At 34.6% G+C, this 15,253-nt stretch overlaps 1 protein-coding gene across 1 annotated transcript in view; it reads right to left on the bottom strand.

Annotated features, from left to right (window-relative positions):
* UNC80 (unc-80 homolog (C. elegans)) overlaps positions 1-15,253 on the bottom strand; it is a 230,278-nt gene that overhangs the window by 132,594 nt on the left and 82,431 nt on the right. The window contains 1 exon segment of the mRNA XM_010861283.1: positions 8,519-8,691. Within this exon segment, the coding sequence (XP_010859585.1) occupies positions 8,519-8,691 (173 nt within the window).

Here is a 15,253-nt window from a genome sequence, read left to right as displayed (position 1 = left end):
GAGAAACGCTGGACTGGAAGAAACACAAGCTGGAATCAAGATTGCTGGGAGAAATATCAATAGCCTCAGATATGCAGATGACACCACCCTTATGGCAGAAAGTGAAGAGGAACTAAAAAGCCTCTTGATGAAAGTGAAAGTGGAGAGTGAAAAAGTTGGCTTAAAGCTCAACATTCAGAAAACGAAGATCATGGCATCCGGTCCCATCACTTCATGGCAAATAGAGGTGGAAACAGTGGAAACAGTCAGACTTTATTTTTTAGGGCTCCAAGATCACTGCAGATGGTGACTGCAGCCATGAAATTAAAAGATGCTTGCTCTTTGGAAGGAAAGTTATGACCAACCTAGATAGCATATTGAAAAGCAGAGACATTACTTTGCCAACAAAGGTTCGTCTAGTCAAGGCTATGGTTTTTCCTGTGGTCATGTATGGATGCGAGAGTTGAACTGTGAAGAAGGCTGAGCGCCGAAGAATTGATGCTTTTGAACTGTGGTGCTGGAGAAGACTCTTGAGAGTCCCTTGGACTGCAAGGAGATCCAACCAGTCCATTCTGAAGGAGATCGGCCCTGGGATTTCTTTGGAAGGAATGATGCTAAAGCTGAAAGTCCAGTACTTTGGCCACCTCATGCGAAGAGTTGACTCATTGGAAAAGACTCTGATGCTGGGAGGGAGTGGGGGCAGGAGGAGAAGGGCATAACAGAGGATGAGATGGCTGGATGGCATCACTGACTCGATGGACGTGAGTCTGGGTGAAATCCAGGAGTTGGTGATGGACAGGGAGGCCTGGCGTGCTGCGATTCATGGGGTCTGGAAGAGTCGGACACAACTGAGCAACTGAACTGAACTGAACTGAACACTGTATGGTGACAGTTGGTTACTAGCTTTATGGTGATCAATTCATAATGCATATAAATGCCAAATCACTACATTGTACACCTGAAATTAATATAATATTGTCACCTATACTTCAATTAAGAAAAAGGAAAGAAAAGTCACTGTTATACCCAACAATTAGAGAATGCACATTCTTTTCAACTACACATGGAACATTTATGAAAATTATATAATGCTCTAGTTTATAAAGCAACTTTAATTCCAAAGAATCAGTATCTGCAAATGAAGTTATAAATCAATAACAAATGGATACCTAGCAAAACTCTGAAATTTATAAATTGAAATGCACACACATCTATTAAATGACTCATGGAAAAGGAAATAATTAAATTTTAAAATGCTTAAATATAAATTATAACAAACATACTGCTTATCAAAATTTATGTCATGTGATTAAAGTAGTAATGCTAAAATTCTAATGCTCAGTTTTGAACAGACGAAAATAAAAGTATGAGCCAAGCCATCAGCTAATAAGCTAAATAATAATACAATGAATTCAAAGCAATAAGAAGAATAAAAAATAAGGGCAGGGTATACTCAATATTTTGTAATAACCTATGAGGGAAAATAATCTTTAAAAATTATATATATATATAAAACTGAATCACTTTGTTGTACACCCAAAACAACCTAACACAACCTTTAAATCAACTCTACCTCAATAAAAAAATAATAAGGCATTAATGAGTTAGAGAATAAGACATAATAGAGAGAATCAACAAGATTGTTAAAAAAGACTAACAAAATTGACAAATACCTGGCAAGCCTAAGGAGACAATTTTAGGAATAAAAACAGATAAAATAATAATAGATGCTGCAAATATTAATAAGAAAATTATCAATTTTAATCCAACAAATATGAAAATTGAGGTAAACCTGACAAATTACTGAAAAATGTAAAATTACTTAAACTGACTCAGAGAGAAATAAAACTTTTGAATAATCAATTCAACTCTGAATCTCAATTTGAATTTTAATTACATCCAAATTTATCTGTGGGCTCAATGTAATTCCAAGAATATATCAAAGAATTTTCAGAGAAATTGAAAAGCTAATTATAAAATTTACATGGAAGAGCAAAGAATAATTAGGTGATGTTCAAAGTTTGAGCTATTAAGACAGAGTAGATTAACTCAAAGCCACAGGGAATGGAACAGAAAAACACTCGGAACCACATCCATGCATGTATAGAAACTGGACACATGATTAGGATGGTGTTGCATATCAGATAATGAAGAATGAATTAGTCAAAATAACATCCTAGGATTTTTATTTACATGTGAAATAAAAAGAAAAAAAGGAAAGAATCCCACTTTATACACACAGTAAATTCTAGTTAAAGACCTAAATGTGAAATGTAAACTTTAAAATTTTAGAGGAAAATGTAACATGTATTTTTTATTACTGTGTGATTTCTTTAAAAAGACTAAAAAAAACCATTAAAGAAAATTTTGATAAATTATATTAAAATGTATATATTAAAATACAGCATGAGGAAACAGAACAAAATGACATATTCTCTAGGGATACAAACTTATGCAGCAAAATAAGCCAAGCACAGGGAAAATTAAAGTTTGAGACAGCAGGGTCTTCTGAGAAGTAGGGATGAGTGATTAGGAAAGGAATATAAGGGACTTAAAAAAATTTTGAAATGTACTACTTTTTAACATATATGATGAACATATGACATTAAAATTTTTTTGTTTAAATGCTACATATTTATGACATATCTTTTTTTATGTGCCTGACTGCTACATTTCATAGTCAGATTTTTTTTTTAATTCAATATAGGAGTACCACTAGAATAAAGTGTATAATTGGACCATTTAGCTTTGGTTATTACTGGATTACTTCAACTTTCCTTATGATTCAAAAGAAAACACAATATTACTTTGCTTTTATAGTTCCCTGTCTGCATATATTCCTAATTCCTTGAAAAAAGGTAATTTCCATCGATCACCAAGTAGTCTTATGATGGTGAACTCCAATGTGGATTAAATTTGTAGCAGTGAACCTAAAAGTATGACTATATGGTAACCTAATGTTTCATTTTCCCCAGGAGAGTTCTAGTTTATGTCTAATTGGTATGATTATTGATAACACCCCATTTCACTCTCAAAAGCGTCCCAGTTAGAATACAAATTATATAATCTTTCCTCCTAAAGTTATCTATTTATGAAACTATTATAATTTAACATGAATTAGATTTTATTTTTCCACAGACTAGGGAGAAAACTATGATCCCATGGGAATCTTATATTCATGGAATTGTTACTAAAGCAAATTGACATTATTGTGTGTTATTCATGCTAGTAAATTAACCAGTAGATGAGACATCACTATGTCTGTACATGCTATGTATTTGTCTGGATAAAAAATGAAAGATGATTTCACCTGAAATATATAGAAAACAGACAAAAACGCCTTTTGTTCAAACTACATAATTTTTCTATTTTTTGTACTTGTAGATTATATCAACCTAAAGATGAAATATATCCTTTCTAAATCACGTCTTTTAAAAAATGTCTTAGAGTTGCATTTATTAAATTTATACTGGAGAGAAACAGTGTGAGGAGGAGCTGTGCTGAAACAAAAACTGAACCAATTATCCCTTCATAGTCATAGTAATAATGACAAGAGGATTGTTTAAAACAAAAACCTTCAGATGGGCAAGACTTTGAACACTGACATTTCTAGCATTTCTTTCATTTAATAATGCGTTTTAATTCTGAAGAAAATTGTAAATTATAAAAAAATCACATTGAAATTGTATGATGCAGGTAAAGAGACAATGACAATTTTCTGAAATAAAAGCTACATCATAAGGTAAACATTGCATTTAAGTTGTAGTTAAAAAATGAATGCAACATCCAACAAAAGCAAACAACGAAAAGGAGATGGGAGAGTGCTGGACTGTAAAATGATGATGAACTGAATATATTCATTTTCCCTTCCTCTCCCAAATCATATAGGATGAAATGGTAGAATCTATACCTATATCTGTATCTATCTATCTACTTATCTCTACCTATCTGTATGTACATATGCATCTGCATATATATCTGACATCTGTATCTATCATCAATCTATCCATCTATGTCATTTATATCTATATCCCAGTTCAGTTCAGTTCAGTCGCTCAGCCATGTCCAACTCTTTGAGACCCCATGGACTGTAGCACGTCAGGCTTCCCTGTCCATCACCAACTCCTGGGGTTTACTCAAACTCATATCCATTTGAGTCAGTGATACCATCCAACCAACTTATCCTCTGTTGCCCCCTTCTCCTCCCACCTTCAATCTTTCCCAGCATCAGGGTCTTTTCAAATGAGTCAGTTTTTCACATCAGGCGGCCAAAGTATTGGAGTTTCAGCTTCAGCATCACTCCTTTCAGTGAATATTCAGGACTGATTTCCTTTAAGATGGACTGGTTGGATCCCCTTGCAGTCCAAGGGAGTCTCAAGAGTCTTCTCCAACACCACAGTTCAAAAGCATCAAGTCTTTGGTGCTCAGCTTTCTTTATAGTCCAACTGTCACATCCATACATGAGCACTGGAAAAACCATAGCTTTGACTAGACAGATATCTACATCTACATATTTCTATATCTATATATTCATACACTAAAACCACAAATGCATTGGAAAACATGTAAAACATATTTAAAAGTGAAGCATTTCTGAAAGTCGGGAAGCAGATGAAGTCAGGTATTAAGTGAAAGCAAACACAGAGGATACAAAATGTAATAACACATCTAATAAAAGACATTTGTGAACATTAATCTCAAGGGGCTCTTAACCCCAGATCAACAGGTATGAACAACTGCCACTGCCGCACTTGCATAAATGATGGTAAAAAGAGAATGCCACTTGCTTCAAACATATTGGACATGCAGCCACACTTTCCTTCCTCTCAGTCCTCTTGCCAGCATTCACCAGTGATTTTTGTTCCTTCACTTTTCTGTATCTGAGAAATTGAAGTTAAGGGTGCCCTCATTTGGAGACCATTTCCTGGCTTAATCCTTTCCTCTTATATCAACAAATAAAATAATGAATATGAAGGTGCTTTATAAACTGTGATAAATAATGAAAATGTTACTTTCTACCCTCATCTCTGCCACCACTACCACTACCACCATGACTACTATCATCATGACCATCATGATGACTACCATCATCGCCACCACCACCACAATGGCTACCATCACCACCACCATCACCTAGCCCCTCTTTTTACCATCACCACCATCATCACCTGTCCCCTCTTTTTACCATCATCACCATCATTATCTATCTCATCTGTTGGTTTTTTTTTTTCAACCAACCAGGTCTGCCTGTAATTTCTCTGTTTCCTTTTAATCTTGACTGATACTGACCTCTGGATACTCCTTGACCTTGACCTAGGATCAAAGACTCTCAGATAATAAAGAAACTCACACTAACCACCTACTTCTTAAGTCCCCCTGTAAACCTCCCCCACTGAGTCCAGTGTAATGAAAAAGAGCTCATTACTTCTCAATGTACCTACTTCATCACTGGATATCTATAATGATCAAAAAATGCTTCTTTACTTTGAAGCTTGAAGATATTGCTTATAAATATCAAATCTCCTTTATTTCTCACCATGAGATTAATAAGATTGAGAAGATCAAGCAGACCAGAATTGGTCCAACAGGAAAGGAAGAAAGGAGAATCTAGTGATTTGGTAACTAACTGGCCACAATCTTATTTGGAAGATGTAAAATAATTTTAAAAGTTCTATGGAATTCTGCCACTAATTAAATATCCTTGGAAACTCTAAGCATTATAGCAGTTAGAGATTATATAGGTATGGAAACATCTGATGAGAAGGAATAAAATTCCAGCATCAAAACAAAGTATTGATGACTATCAAAGTATTCATCAATATTCTTATTAACATAATCTCCATTCAGAAGCCAGTGCTAATTTGCTTGACTGGGGTTATTTATTAAATCTTCAAGTATATCAATCTGTTTGTGTCAAGCCTCCTGTTTTTTCCATGCCCACATATCTTATAACTCTTAAAAGCCTTCTATGTAGGAAGTATTTATTCCTTCTATTTTATACCATCAGTAAATGCTAATAAAATTTGATGGTTCCTTTGTCTAAAAATTTTCCAAAGTATCTGTGACTTCAGAATTGAGACAAAGATGGACACAATAGTACATTTGGAATTCTACAGCACAGATTACCCACAAAGTTCTAATGCAACATTGCTACTGTGTATTTAATAAATTGTTCCAATAGCTTCTGTCATCATCAGTTTCTAAAACCACATTTAAACTATCAGGTTTAAAATATAGAATTTCTTATTTTTCATATTTTAAAGTTCCTGTAGTGATCTCACATAATTTTTTAATGAGAGAGTCAGCATGGTGTTGTATAAAATAGAGGGTCTGCTCTAATCCAGCTCTATCATTTGTTGACTTCGAGCCCTTGGCCAGTTGGTCTTTCTGAGCTTCATTTTTTTTTTTTTTTTGGTAATACAGTAGGCACACAGTAAGTGTTAACATTAGTCTGTCAACCTAAGAATGCTGTACACTCTAAGTCTAGAAGAGAGGTCACCATACAAATATTATCCTCATAAGGAAAGCTGCAAAACAGGTAATGCTTTCCAGTTGAGTTCTGTTGTGTTATCCTTTACTGCACTATGCCTGGCACATAGGAAACCTTCAAGAGATATTGGCTGAGTTAATTAATCAATTATTATATGATGAGTATCTTATAAGCCACACTGAATTCCAGGCTTTCAAATTTCACCATACTTTCCATTTGATATTTGATATATCAAATATATGTTTCTCTTCCTCTATGACTAGATCCAGTCGAAAATTACTAACAACTCAGGAGAGGCTGAGAACTCTGCTCACGCTTACTGCATTCTCACTGTCACCCTGTTATTCCAATACTCTCTTCTGTTCCCTAATCAAATCCTGCTGCTTCCACTGCTACCAACACCATGATATTTTATACTCTGTTAGCACTTTCTAATCATCACAAATCTGACAGTTATAATACAGGAATTTATGGATATTTTAATGAGTATTTCTGAAGTGCAAATAAAATGTGGCACACTTTACTGGCTTTAGTATTTTTTGTGAAGTAACCACATACTTACTTATTTTCTAAATGTTCAATTGTCCTTTCTTTATCAATTTGTTACATTAATTTATTTTAATGTGCTCCTTTCAGAATAGATCAAGATGTAATTAAGAAGAACCATGCATGACTCAAAAGAGTGACAGGCTAGTTACCACTCTTCCACTTAGATAACAAGAATCTGGCTCTCTGCCTTGTTAGCTCTCTTGCTTTAGACAGGCATCTCATTCTTTGATTGCCACCTGCCTCAGCTCTCCCGGAGACCTGTGACTCTCTACATTTTACAGTCACCATAGCATATATCAATACACATTAACTACTTTGGAATTAAGAAAAATATTTGCAAAGGCCAATATCCAAGAGTGAGAAACTGACTGAAAAATTTTATATAAATAACCTTTGGGTGATTACAGTGGTATTTGCATTTCAGGCTTACGTGAAGTTACATACCTTGCTGGTCACTAAATATCATGACAGTAAAAACTATTAATGTCACAGAAAAATGTCATGAATTATAAGCTTTAGATGATTTTCCAAGGCAAAAATATGAGTGGCCAGCATTTATATGATCATGAGTTATAAAATGGGCTAAAGGGTTTCTGTTGTAAAAATGTCTAATTCTTTTTGAAATGTTAATATAAAAGACTTTTATTTCTTGATATTTACTTGGCATTTTGTACCCAGTATTTATACATCATACGAAGAATTTATTAAACCAGAAGGTAAATAAAGGAAACAGAGACAGTTCTAAACTCATGTCTGGGCTTCGTTTACCTGACAAAAATACTTTCTAAACAAGATCCACATTATGCTCTTGAATCTCTTACATGTGAATAATGCCACACAATGTTCAAGGTGCTTCTGTACTATTAATTTCAATTGATCCTTGCTTCATATTCTCCCTTGACGAACAGGTAATTAAACCAAGACAGAGTTTAAAGGACAAATATGTGACAGACATGACTAATAACAATTAACAATAATAATGGCCTACTTTATTGAGAACTTGCCATATTTCAGGCATTGTGCTGAAGACTTTATATCCAGTATCTCATTTAATCCTCATACTAGCCCTAGGAGGTAGACATAATATTATTATTACTCTTATTACATTTAATCTCATTTTACAGTGTTTGGCTAACAGATGTTAGGGAGATTTTAAGCCAGGAAGTCTCATACTGTTCTGGAATGTAACTCATACACTTTTAATCATGATGCTATACAGAATATATTTTATATATTTTAATTTATGTATTATATTTAAAAGATTCATAAACTTTAAATTATGATGCTATATAGAATTTATTTACTAACAATTTTCCTCAATTTCTTTTCTTCTTTTACCTCACCACCTTTTTCCTCCTTTTCCCACTAATGCTGAGGGGAAAAAATAAGGCCAAAACATAAATCCATAGTTAAGGTTAGGATTAGGGATTCATGCTTTCCTCCATTAGCAGAATTAACTGGAACGGAGTACAGGGTGAAAAAATTCTCGCAACAACTTACAAGATCCAAGGCAGCTGCCAAGATCGATGCATCAGGAATTGTCCCTGGCTCACAGCAGTTTAACAGAAACTGAAAGCGCTTCATGCCTTGTCGGATTGCTCCAAGATTCACCACGTTTTTGCTTTTTCCACCATCTTGGTTGGAAGGCAGATGGTCATCAAAACTGTGGCAACCTGTGGGGGTTTTCCCATGTTGGAAGAAAGAAGGAGAGAGAGTGTAATGATTGTAAATTTTAAAAGAGCTTTCAAGTTTCAACAATCTATTTTCTGTAGTGTTGTCCTGAGAACATTTTCTTGAACTACACCTCCCTCCTCTCTATCTAATGTTTGATTTGGACATGCCTTGACTTTTAAGACTCTGGTGACACACTGCGTATGTAAATACGGGGTGTTACACAACTATTTAAATATAGGGTCCAATCCATAGAGAACAGAGTCATGGTTGCCAAGGGGGAAGAGCGTGAGGGAGGGGTGGACTGGGAGTTTGGGATTAGCACATGTAAACTATTATATACAGAATGGATAAACACCAAGGTCTTACTGTATAGCACAGAGAACTATATTCAATATCCTGTGATAAACCATAATGAAAAAGAATGTGAAATATAATGTATAAATATATGTATAACTGAATCACTTTGCTATACAGTAGAAATTAACACAACATTTTAAATCAACTATGTGTCAATAAATCTTAAAGATTAAAAATTAAAAAGATAAATATAAAATTCAGAGTTAGTCGCTCAGCCATGTCCGACTCTTTAAGTGACCCCATGGACTGTAGGCCCTCCAGGCTCCTAAGTTCATGCAATTCTCCAGGCAAGAATACTGTAGTGAGTAGTCGTTCCCTTCTCCAGGGGATCTTTCCAACCCAGTTGAACCCAGCTCTCTGGCACTGCAGGCAGATTCTTTACCATCTGTACCACCAGGGAATATAGGGTCCAATCATTTTGATACCAGGTCTCTTCCCTAACACTGCTAAGGGGATTATTTTAAAAAATTCTTCCTGTAATCAACAGCTAAATTCTGTTTTTATGGAAGATGTAAAATCACTATGCAATTTCAGATCTGTTACAAAAAACTTATATCAAAGACAATATCCTGGTATCTTGGTGCCAATGCAAATAATCATTGACAATGAGAGTTGTAAAGGACTTGGGAAGTGCTCATTTAATTCTAAGATTTCCAAACCTGTCTGTGCATCAGAATTATCTGGGAAGTTTTGAATCTTATTCAGAACTTCAGAACCAGTGTCTCTGGAAGGAGCATGAGAATGTGGGTTTTGTAAAGCCTCACAGATGATAAGGACGCTGCCAGCTTGATACCACACAGTAATCAGAGGTTTGGGAACCACTTATTTTTCTTCACTTATTTTTCCAGTTAAGCTGCATAAGAATGAGAATCTGTCTGGAGTTCCTTAAAATGCATAATATCAGGTTCTATTGCTAGAGGTTTTGATTCCATAGGTCTGGGGGCTATGAATATTAACAAACATGTGACATGATTTTAATACAGGAAGTCTAAGGATCGCACATTAAGGAAGGAAAACACAAAGCACTGTTTTTCATCTGTTTTTTAACCCCAGGTACTTTTCCCTAGAGGAAACCAATCATGAATATTCATTGGAAGGACTGATGTTGAGGCTCCAATACTTTGGCCACCTGATGCAAAGAGCCGACTCACTGGAAAGGACTCTAAAGCTGGGAAAGATTGAAGGAAGGAGGAGAAGCGGGTAACAGAGGATGAGATGGTTGGATGGCATCACTAACTCAATGGATATGAGTTTGAGCAAACTGTGGGAGATGGCAAAGGACAGGAAAGCCTGGCCTGCTGCAGTCCACAGGGTCACAAAGAGTAGGACACAACTGAGCAACTGAACAATTCTTTTTTAAAACAACCTAAATATCTCATAGCTTTTTGATAATTTCTAGTATATGTGTGTGTGTTTGTGTATACACACGTATATATATAATATTTAGTTTCTCTTATATAATATATATTATATTATATGTAATATATATAATCTCATATAATATTGAGTATACTTTTAAAAACCAAGCCCAGATTGCCTCCCATGGTTTTGAAAAGGACTCTTCACACTTCAGAATATACCCGCAGGAGGCTGATCTCGTGCATGGCTTAATGTATACTGACACCATTCATTTGCAGTGTTGCCAACCCCAGGTCCTCACTAAGTCACAGATGCCATTATAGGAAATGGCTTTCTCACCTCTTCTATAAAAAGTCCCTTAATCCCGCCCAAGCACTGCCCCACTTTCCCACTCGCTGCCTCAGCAAAAAAGTGGCTCTTATAGCTGTTGCTCTCCACTAAAGTGCCCTACATGCAAGCGTGTCATAACTGGTAGTTGCAGGATATATGGTGAGTAATTTGTTCCTGTTAATAAACACTAATGTTCACAAATTTGCACTCAAAAGTCAAATCCAGAGTTAGACTTATCCTTTTAATTACTTGCATTCTTTGTAAATAAGAGGGTGGTATTTATAGTTGTGAGCTTGGATTACCATGATAGTGTGCCGCATATAGGGATGTCAGCCATCATGTGTACTAGTGGAAACGGTGAGCACCTGTGTTTCATTCTTTGAAAGCAGTTCAAGCTTGGGGAACAGATTCCCTTGGATTTATTACCACAAGCTAAAAAATTATGGCATTATCTAAAAATAATTACCAATTCCTGGTCAACAGCTTTCAAAATATCTCAGTATCATGCTGAATTATATAGGTGTGAAATTATATGATGTGTGGAATTTGTTCTAAAACATTAAAAAATAAGATGAAGCAAATTGCAAAAAAAGTTTTTCATTATTACAAGTGGGTGATAGATATTTGGAATCCATTGGACCACTCTTTTTACTCTTTGTCTATGTTTGAACATTTTCATTAAGTACAAAAATGGCTCAGAATATAATGAAAATATCATTATCAACATTTCCTATATTTCATTCCTTATGGGTGTGTTTCAAGTATAAATATTCTAGAATAAAAATTCCATATTCAGCATCTTCAGTATTTTTTTCTAGTTAGTGTAAGTATATTTTGTATCAAATGCAAAAGGAAGTAGCACAAAAAGAATCTGAAGGTGGAAAAAATTTCAGAAGACAGAATTTCAAATGGTCCTAAAAAGGCATAGCTAGAAGCTACAAATAATGAACAAACATTTCCTGGACAACATCGTCTTCAGACAGCTGTCTTTCAAAATACTATTCTATTTACTCATTGAACATAAGCAAAACCATTAGAACAGGTAACTTCCTGTTATTTTTCCTATCTATATATAACTTTATTAATCATTTTTATACAGTCCTTTAATAGATACACATGCCACAGGATATCTCATTCATTAAATATTTATAACTTTAATTGTACCTAAATTTAAACTTTGAATTTAAGATAGATTCCCAAATAATAAGATTTTTCTTTTCAGTGAATCAAATTGTTCCATTATTTCTTACCATAATTAAGATTTAAGATACATTAAGTGATAACTCTCAAATTTGTAATAGAACTAATGTATAAGATAGACTGGATGGTCAAAAAATTTATTCTTATTTAACCAATTTAAAGTTTTCATCATTTTATTAAAGGAAGCATTAAGAATAAATATACGACCATTTTTTCAATATTTTTTGACAAGATAATTACTTCTAAAAATATATATTCAATATTACTAAAGAAAGCCTCCCTTTCCTTTTTTTTTTTTTTGGCCACGCCAGGTGGCATACAGGATCTTCATTTCCCAACCAGGGATCGAATCTCTGCCCCCTGCAGAGTCCTAACCACTGAACCTTCAGGGAATTCCCAAGAAAGTATCATTTTGATAGAAAGAACTTCAGAAACAACACAGTTAAGAAGTATAAATAAAATAATGAAAACAGAAGTGATCAAAACAATCATTGTTAGTAAGAATCTATTCTGTGAAGAATCATTCACAGACAATGCACATTTGGTAAAAACCCCACAAGTCCAGGATATAAGGATCATGCTGTGAGTAAAAGCTATTTACAATGGAAAATTTCCATTGTATCTATATAGCATTAATGTGCTTGTGAGCCAAGTTGCTTCAGTCATGTCTGGTTTTTGTGATCATGTGGACTGTAGCCCACAAGGCTCCTCTGTCCATGGGATTCTCCAGGCAAGAATACTTGAGTGGGTTGTCATGCCCTCCTCCAGGGAATCTTCCTGACCCAGGGATCAAACCTGTATCTCTTATGTCTCTTGCACTGGCAAGTAGGTTCTTTACCACTAGTGCCAGCTGGGAAGCCCATATAGTGTTAATAGATAACAATATATTTACTAACTCTTTGAGCACTTAGTATGTGTCAAGTACTGTATGAGAGATTTTATAATTTATTTTATTTTTTTGTAACAGCTATATAAGATAGATCTTTAAAATGATTTTTAAAAGAGAGAATGAGAAGGAATAGAAACAGAGAGATAAAGAGGAAAGGACAGGAGAATTAGCTCTGTTTAAGTTCATGCAACAGAAAGTGATAAGGTCAGAATTCAAATCCAAACTGGTAACAAACAGCCTGTTCTCTTCCCACCAGGCCACACTATGTTTTAGAATACCCAAATGTTTATGTTGAAGACTTTTACATCCTGCTGAAGGTTGTGATTTTTTCCGTAAAATTTACTGTAAGAAATTAATCAACACTGTACATGATACAGACTGTCCAGTTGCACCCTGTTGACCTTTCATATTGTGATACTGAAAGAAACATTAAAAGTAATTTGCTTATAAAATGTACCTCTTCCTTATTAATCTTTTATATACATTTACTAGAATGTAAGGATGCCTCTTGGCTTGCTCCATCATGAGTAATATTTTAGTCTCAATACATTCTAGTTACACTTATTGACTTTTTACATTAAATTTACTGATGTATAATTTACATAGGATGTATTTCCAAAAAGTTGCTAGATCTCAAGGACGTTTTAAAATCTAGTATTTCTTTAAGAAGCATTTTCCATACAATTCATGACAGAGCTGAGCACAAAGAAGTCATCAATTTTCCTGGTCAGTTGGGGGGAAAAAACATTGTTTTAGTTAATGAAATATCTTCCTTCAAATAGAGACAATATGATTTCTAAAATGAAATATTCTTAGCAAATAGGAAAATACAGAAGAAAAAGATGGCTGGTCTCTGAATGTAATTTCAGTTCTGTAAATGTTCAGTAAATGTAGTTTTCATTTGTTGAATAAAATCTTAGATTAAAAAATTCAACCACATATTCATTTTATCTTAACCCAGTGAAGTTAGGGTACTGCATTGAAACCGAGAGTTAGAATGTTTGGTATTTGCTTTCTTCAACAACTTTAAAGAAACAGAGAAAATAGGTAATTAAAGTAATTTAAATGAGAAAGAAATGGACAATGCATCTATAATGGATGTGTAGTGATCATCTATTCACAGATTGCAAAGTATTAGAAAAAGGAAAAGAAAGAAATAAAAAGCAAAAACAGGTTCAAAGTTAAGATGTTTACAAGGTCAAGGATGGCAGTTGTTGCAAAATACAATGTACTCAGATGAGCAGATAATGTTGTTTTGATTTTTTAGAATAGCTGGGGATATCTGTCTCTTGCAAAACATTCCAAAAGAATTATCTCATAAAATACTTTAAAAATTTTTAACAAGCCAGAGATTATGGACAAAGAATGATGATGTACAAACCACATTCTTTTCTCAGTCAAAAACACATTAAATATCCCAGAATCAGTTCCAGATTTTTATCATTTTGTCTTCTAGACACAGAGATAGAGACTGTATTGTAGGTACTGTTGACGCAAACTCACCCTAGACTCAGGATGTGTGACTATTTTGTATCAGGTCTTTTCTATTTGTGAATGAAATATAAAGAGTACGTGAAACAATGGCTGAAGTCTATAAGAACAGTGGTGAGAAAAACACAAAATCCAGAAGAAACTAAGGTGCATGAGCAAGACTAATGATAACACGTTTGGAATAAGAGTAAGAATAAAAATATTGACCTATTACTTGAAGAAGGAAAGGGAGATAAACAACTCAATCATGCTTTCTTCTTTTCTACTAAAGAGAAAAATTCACAAATGGGAAAGTACAGAAAAGCTTCATTAAGAAGGCAACCAATGTGAGAGACCCGACTCTCTGAGGTTATGTCTCAGTTCCATCAAATTACACTCCAGTGCACAGAAAGGACCTGAAGATGCAATCACAGTACTAGTCAAATAACATCCAGCTAACACAGCACACATTTAGAGAATGTAGTTTAGTTCCACACTTCCTTCTCAAACAACCACCACAAAAATCTATTTATAATACTAACAACTTTGAACATTAGATGCATCTTCTCTGAAATATGAGTGGAAAGAGTGCAAGAGGACTGAAAATGACAAAGTTCCCAATTAATAGGAAGATTCTTGAAACCACAGACCTGACCTTTCATGACCCTATGGACTGTAGCCTGCCCAGCTCCTCTGTCCATGGGATTTTCCAAGCAAGAATACTGGAATGAGTTGCCATTTCCTGCTCAAGGGAATCTTCCCAACCCAGGGATTAAACCCACATCTCTTACATCTCCTTCATTGGCAGGCAGGTTCTTTACCACTAGCACCACCTGGGAAGCCCCTTGATGTATGTATTCCTAGCCAAATTCTGTAACAGAGAATTAGATAGAGAGGATCACTAAAAAGACAAAACACAACCAAACAAACAAACAAAGAAAAAGGAACCACTTGGT

This window comes from Bison bison, unplaced genomic scaffold (genome assembly GCF_000754665.1).
Source record: "Bison bison bison isolate TAMUID 2011002044 unplaced genomic scaffold, Bison_UMD1.0 scf7180017864471, whole genome shotgun sequence".
Classification (NCBI taxonomy): Eukaryota; Metazoa; Chordata; class Mammalia; order Artiodactyla; family Bovidae; genus Bison; species Bison bison.
This window is presented reverse-complemented; position numbering and strand designations above follow the sequence as displayed.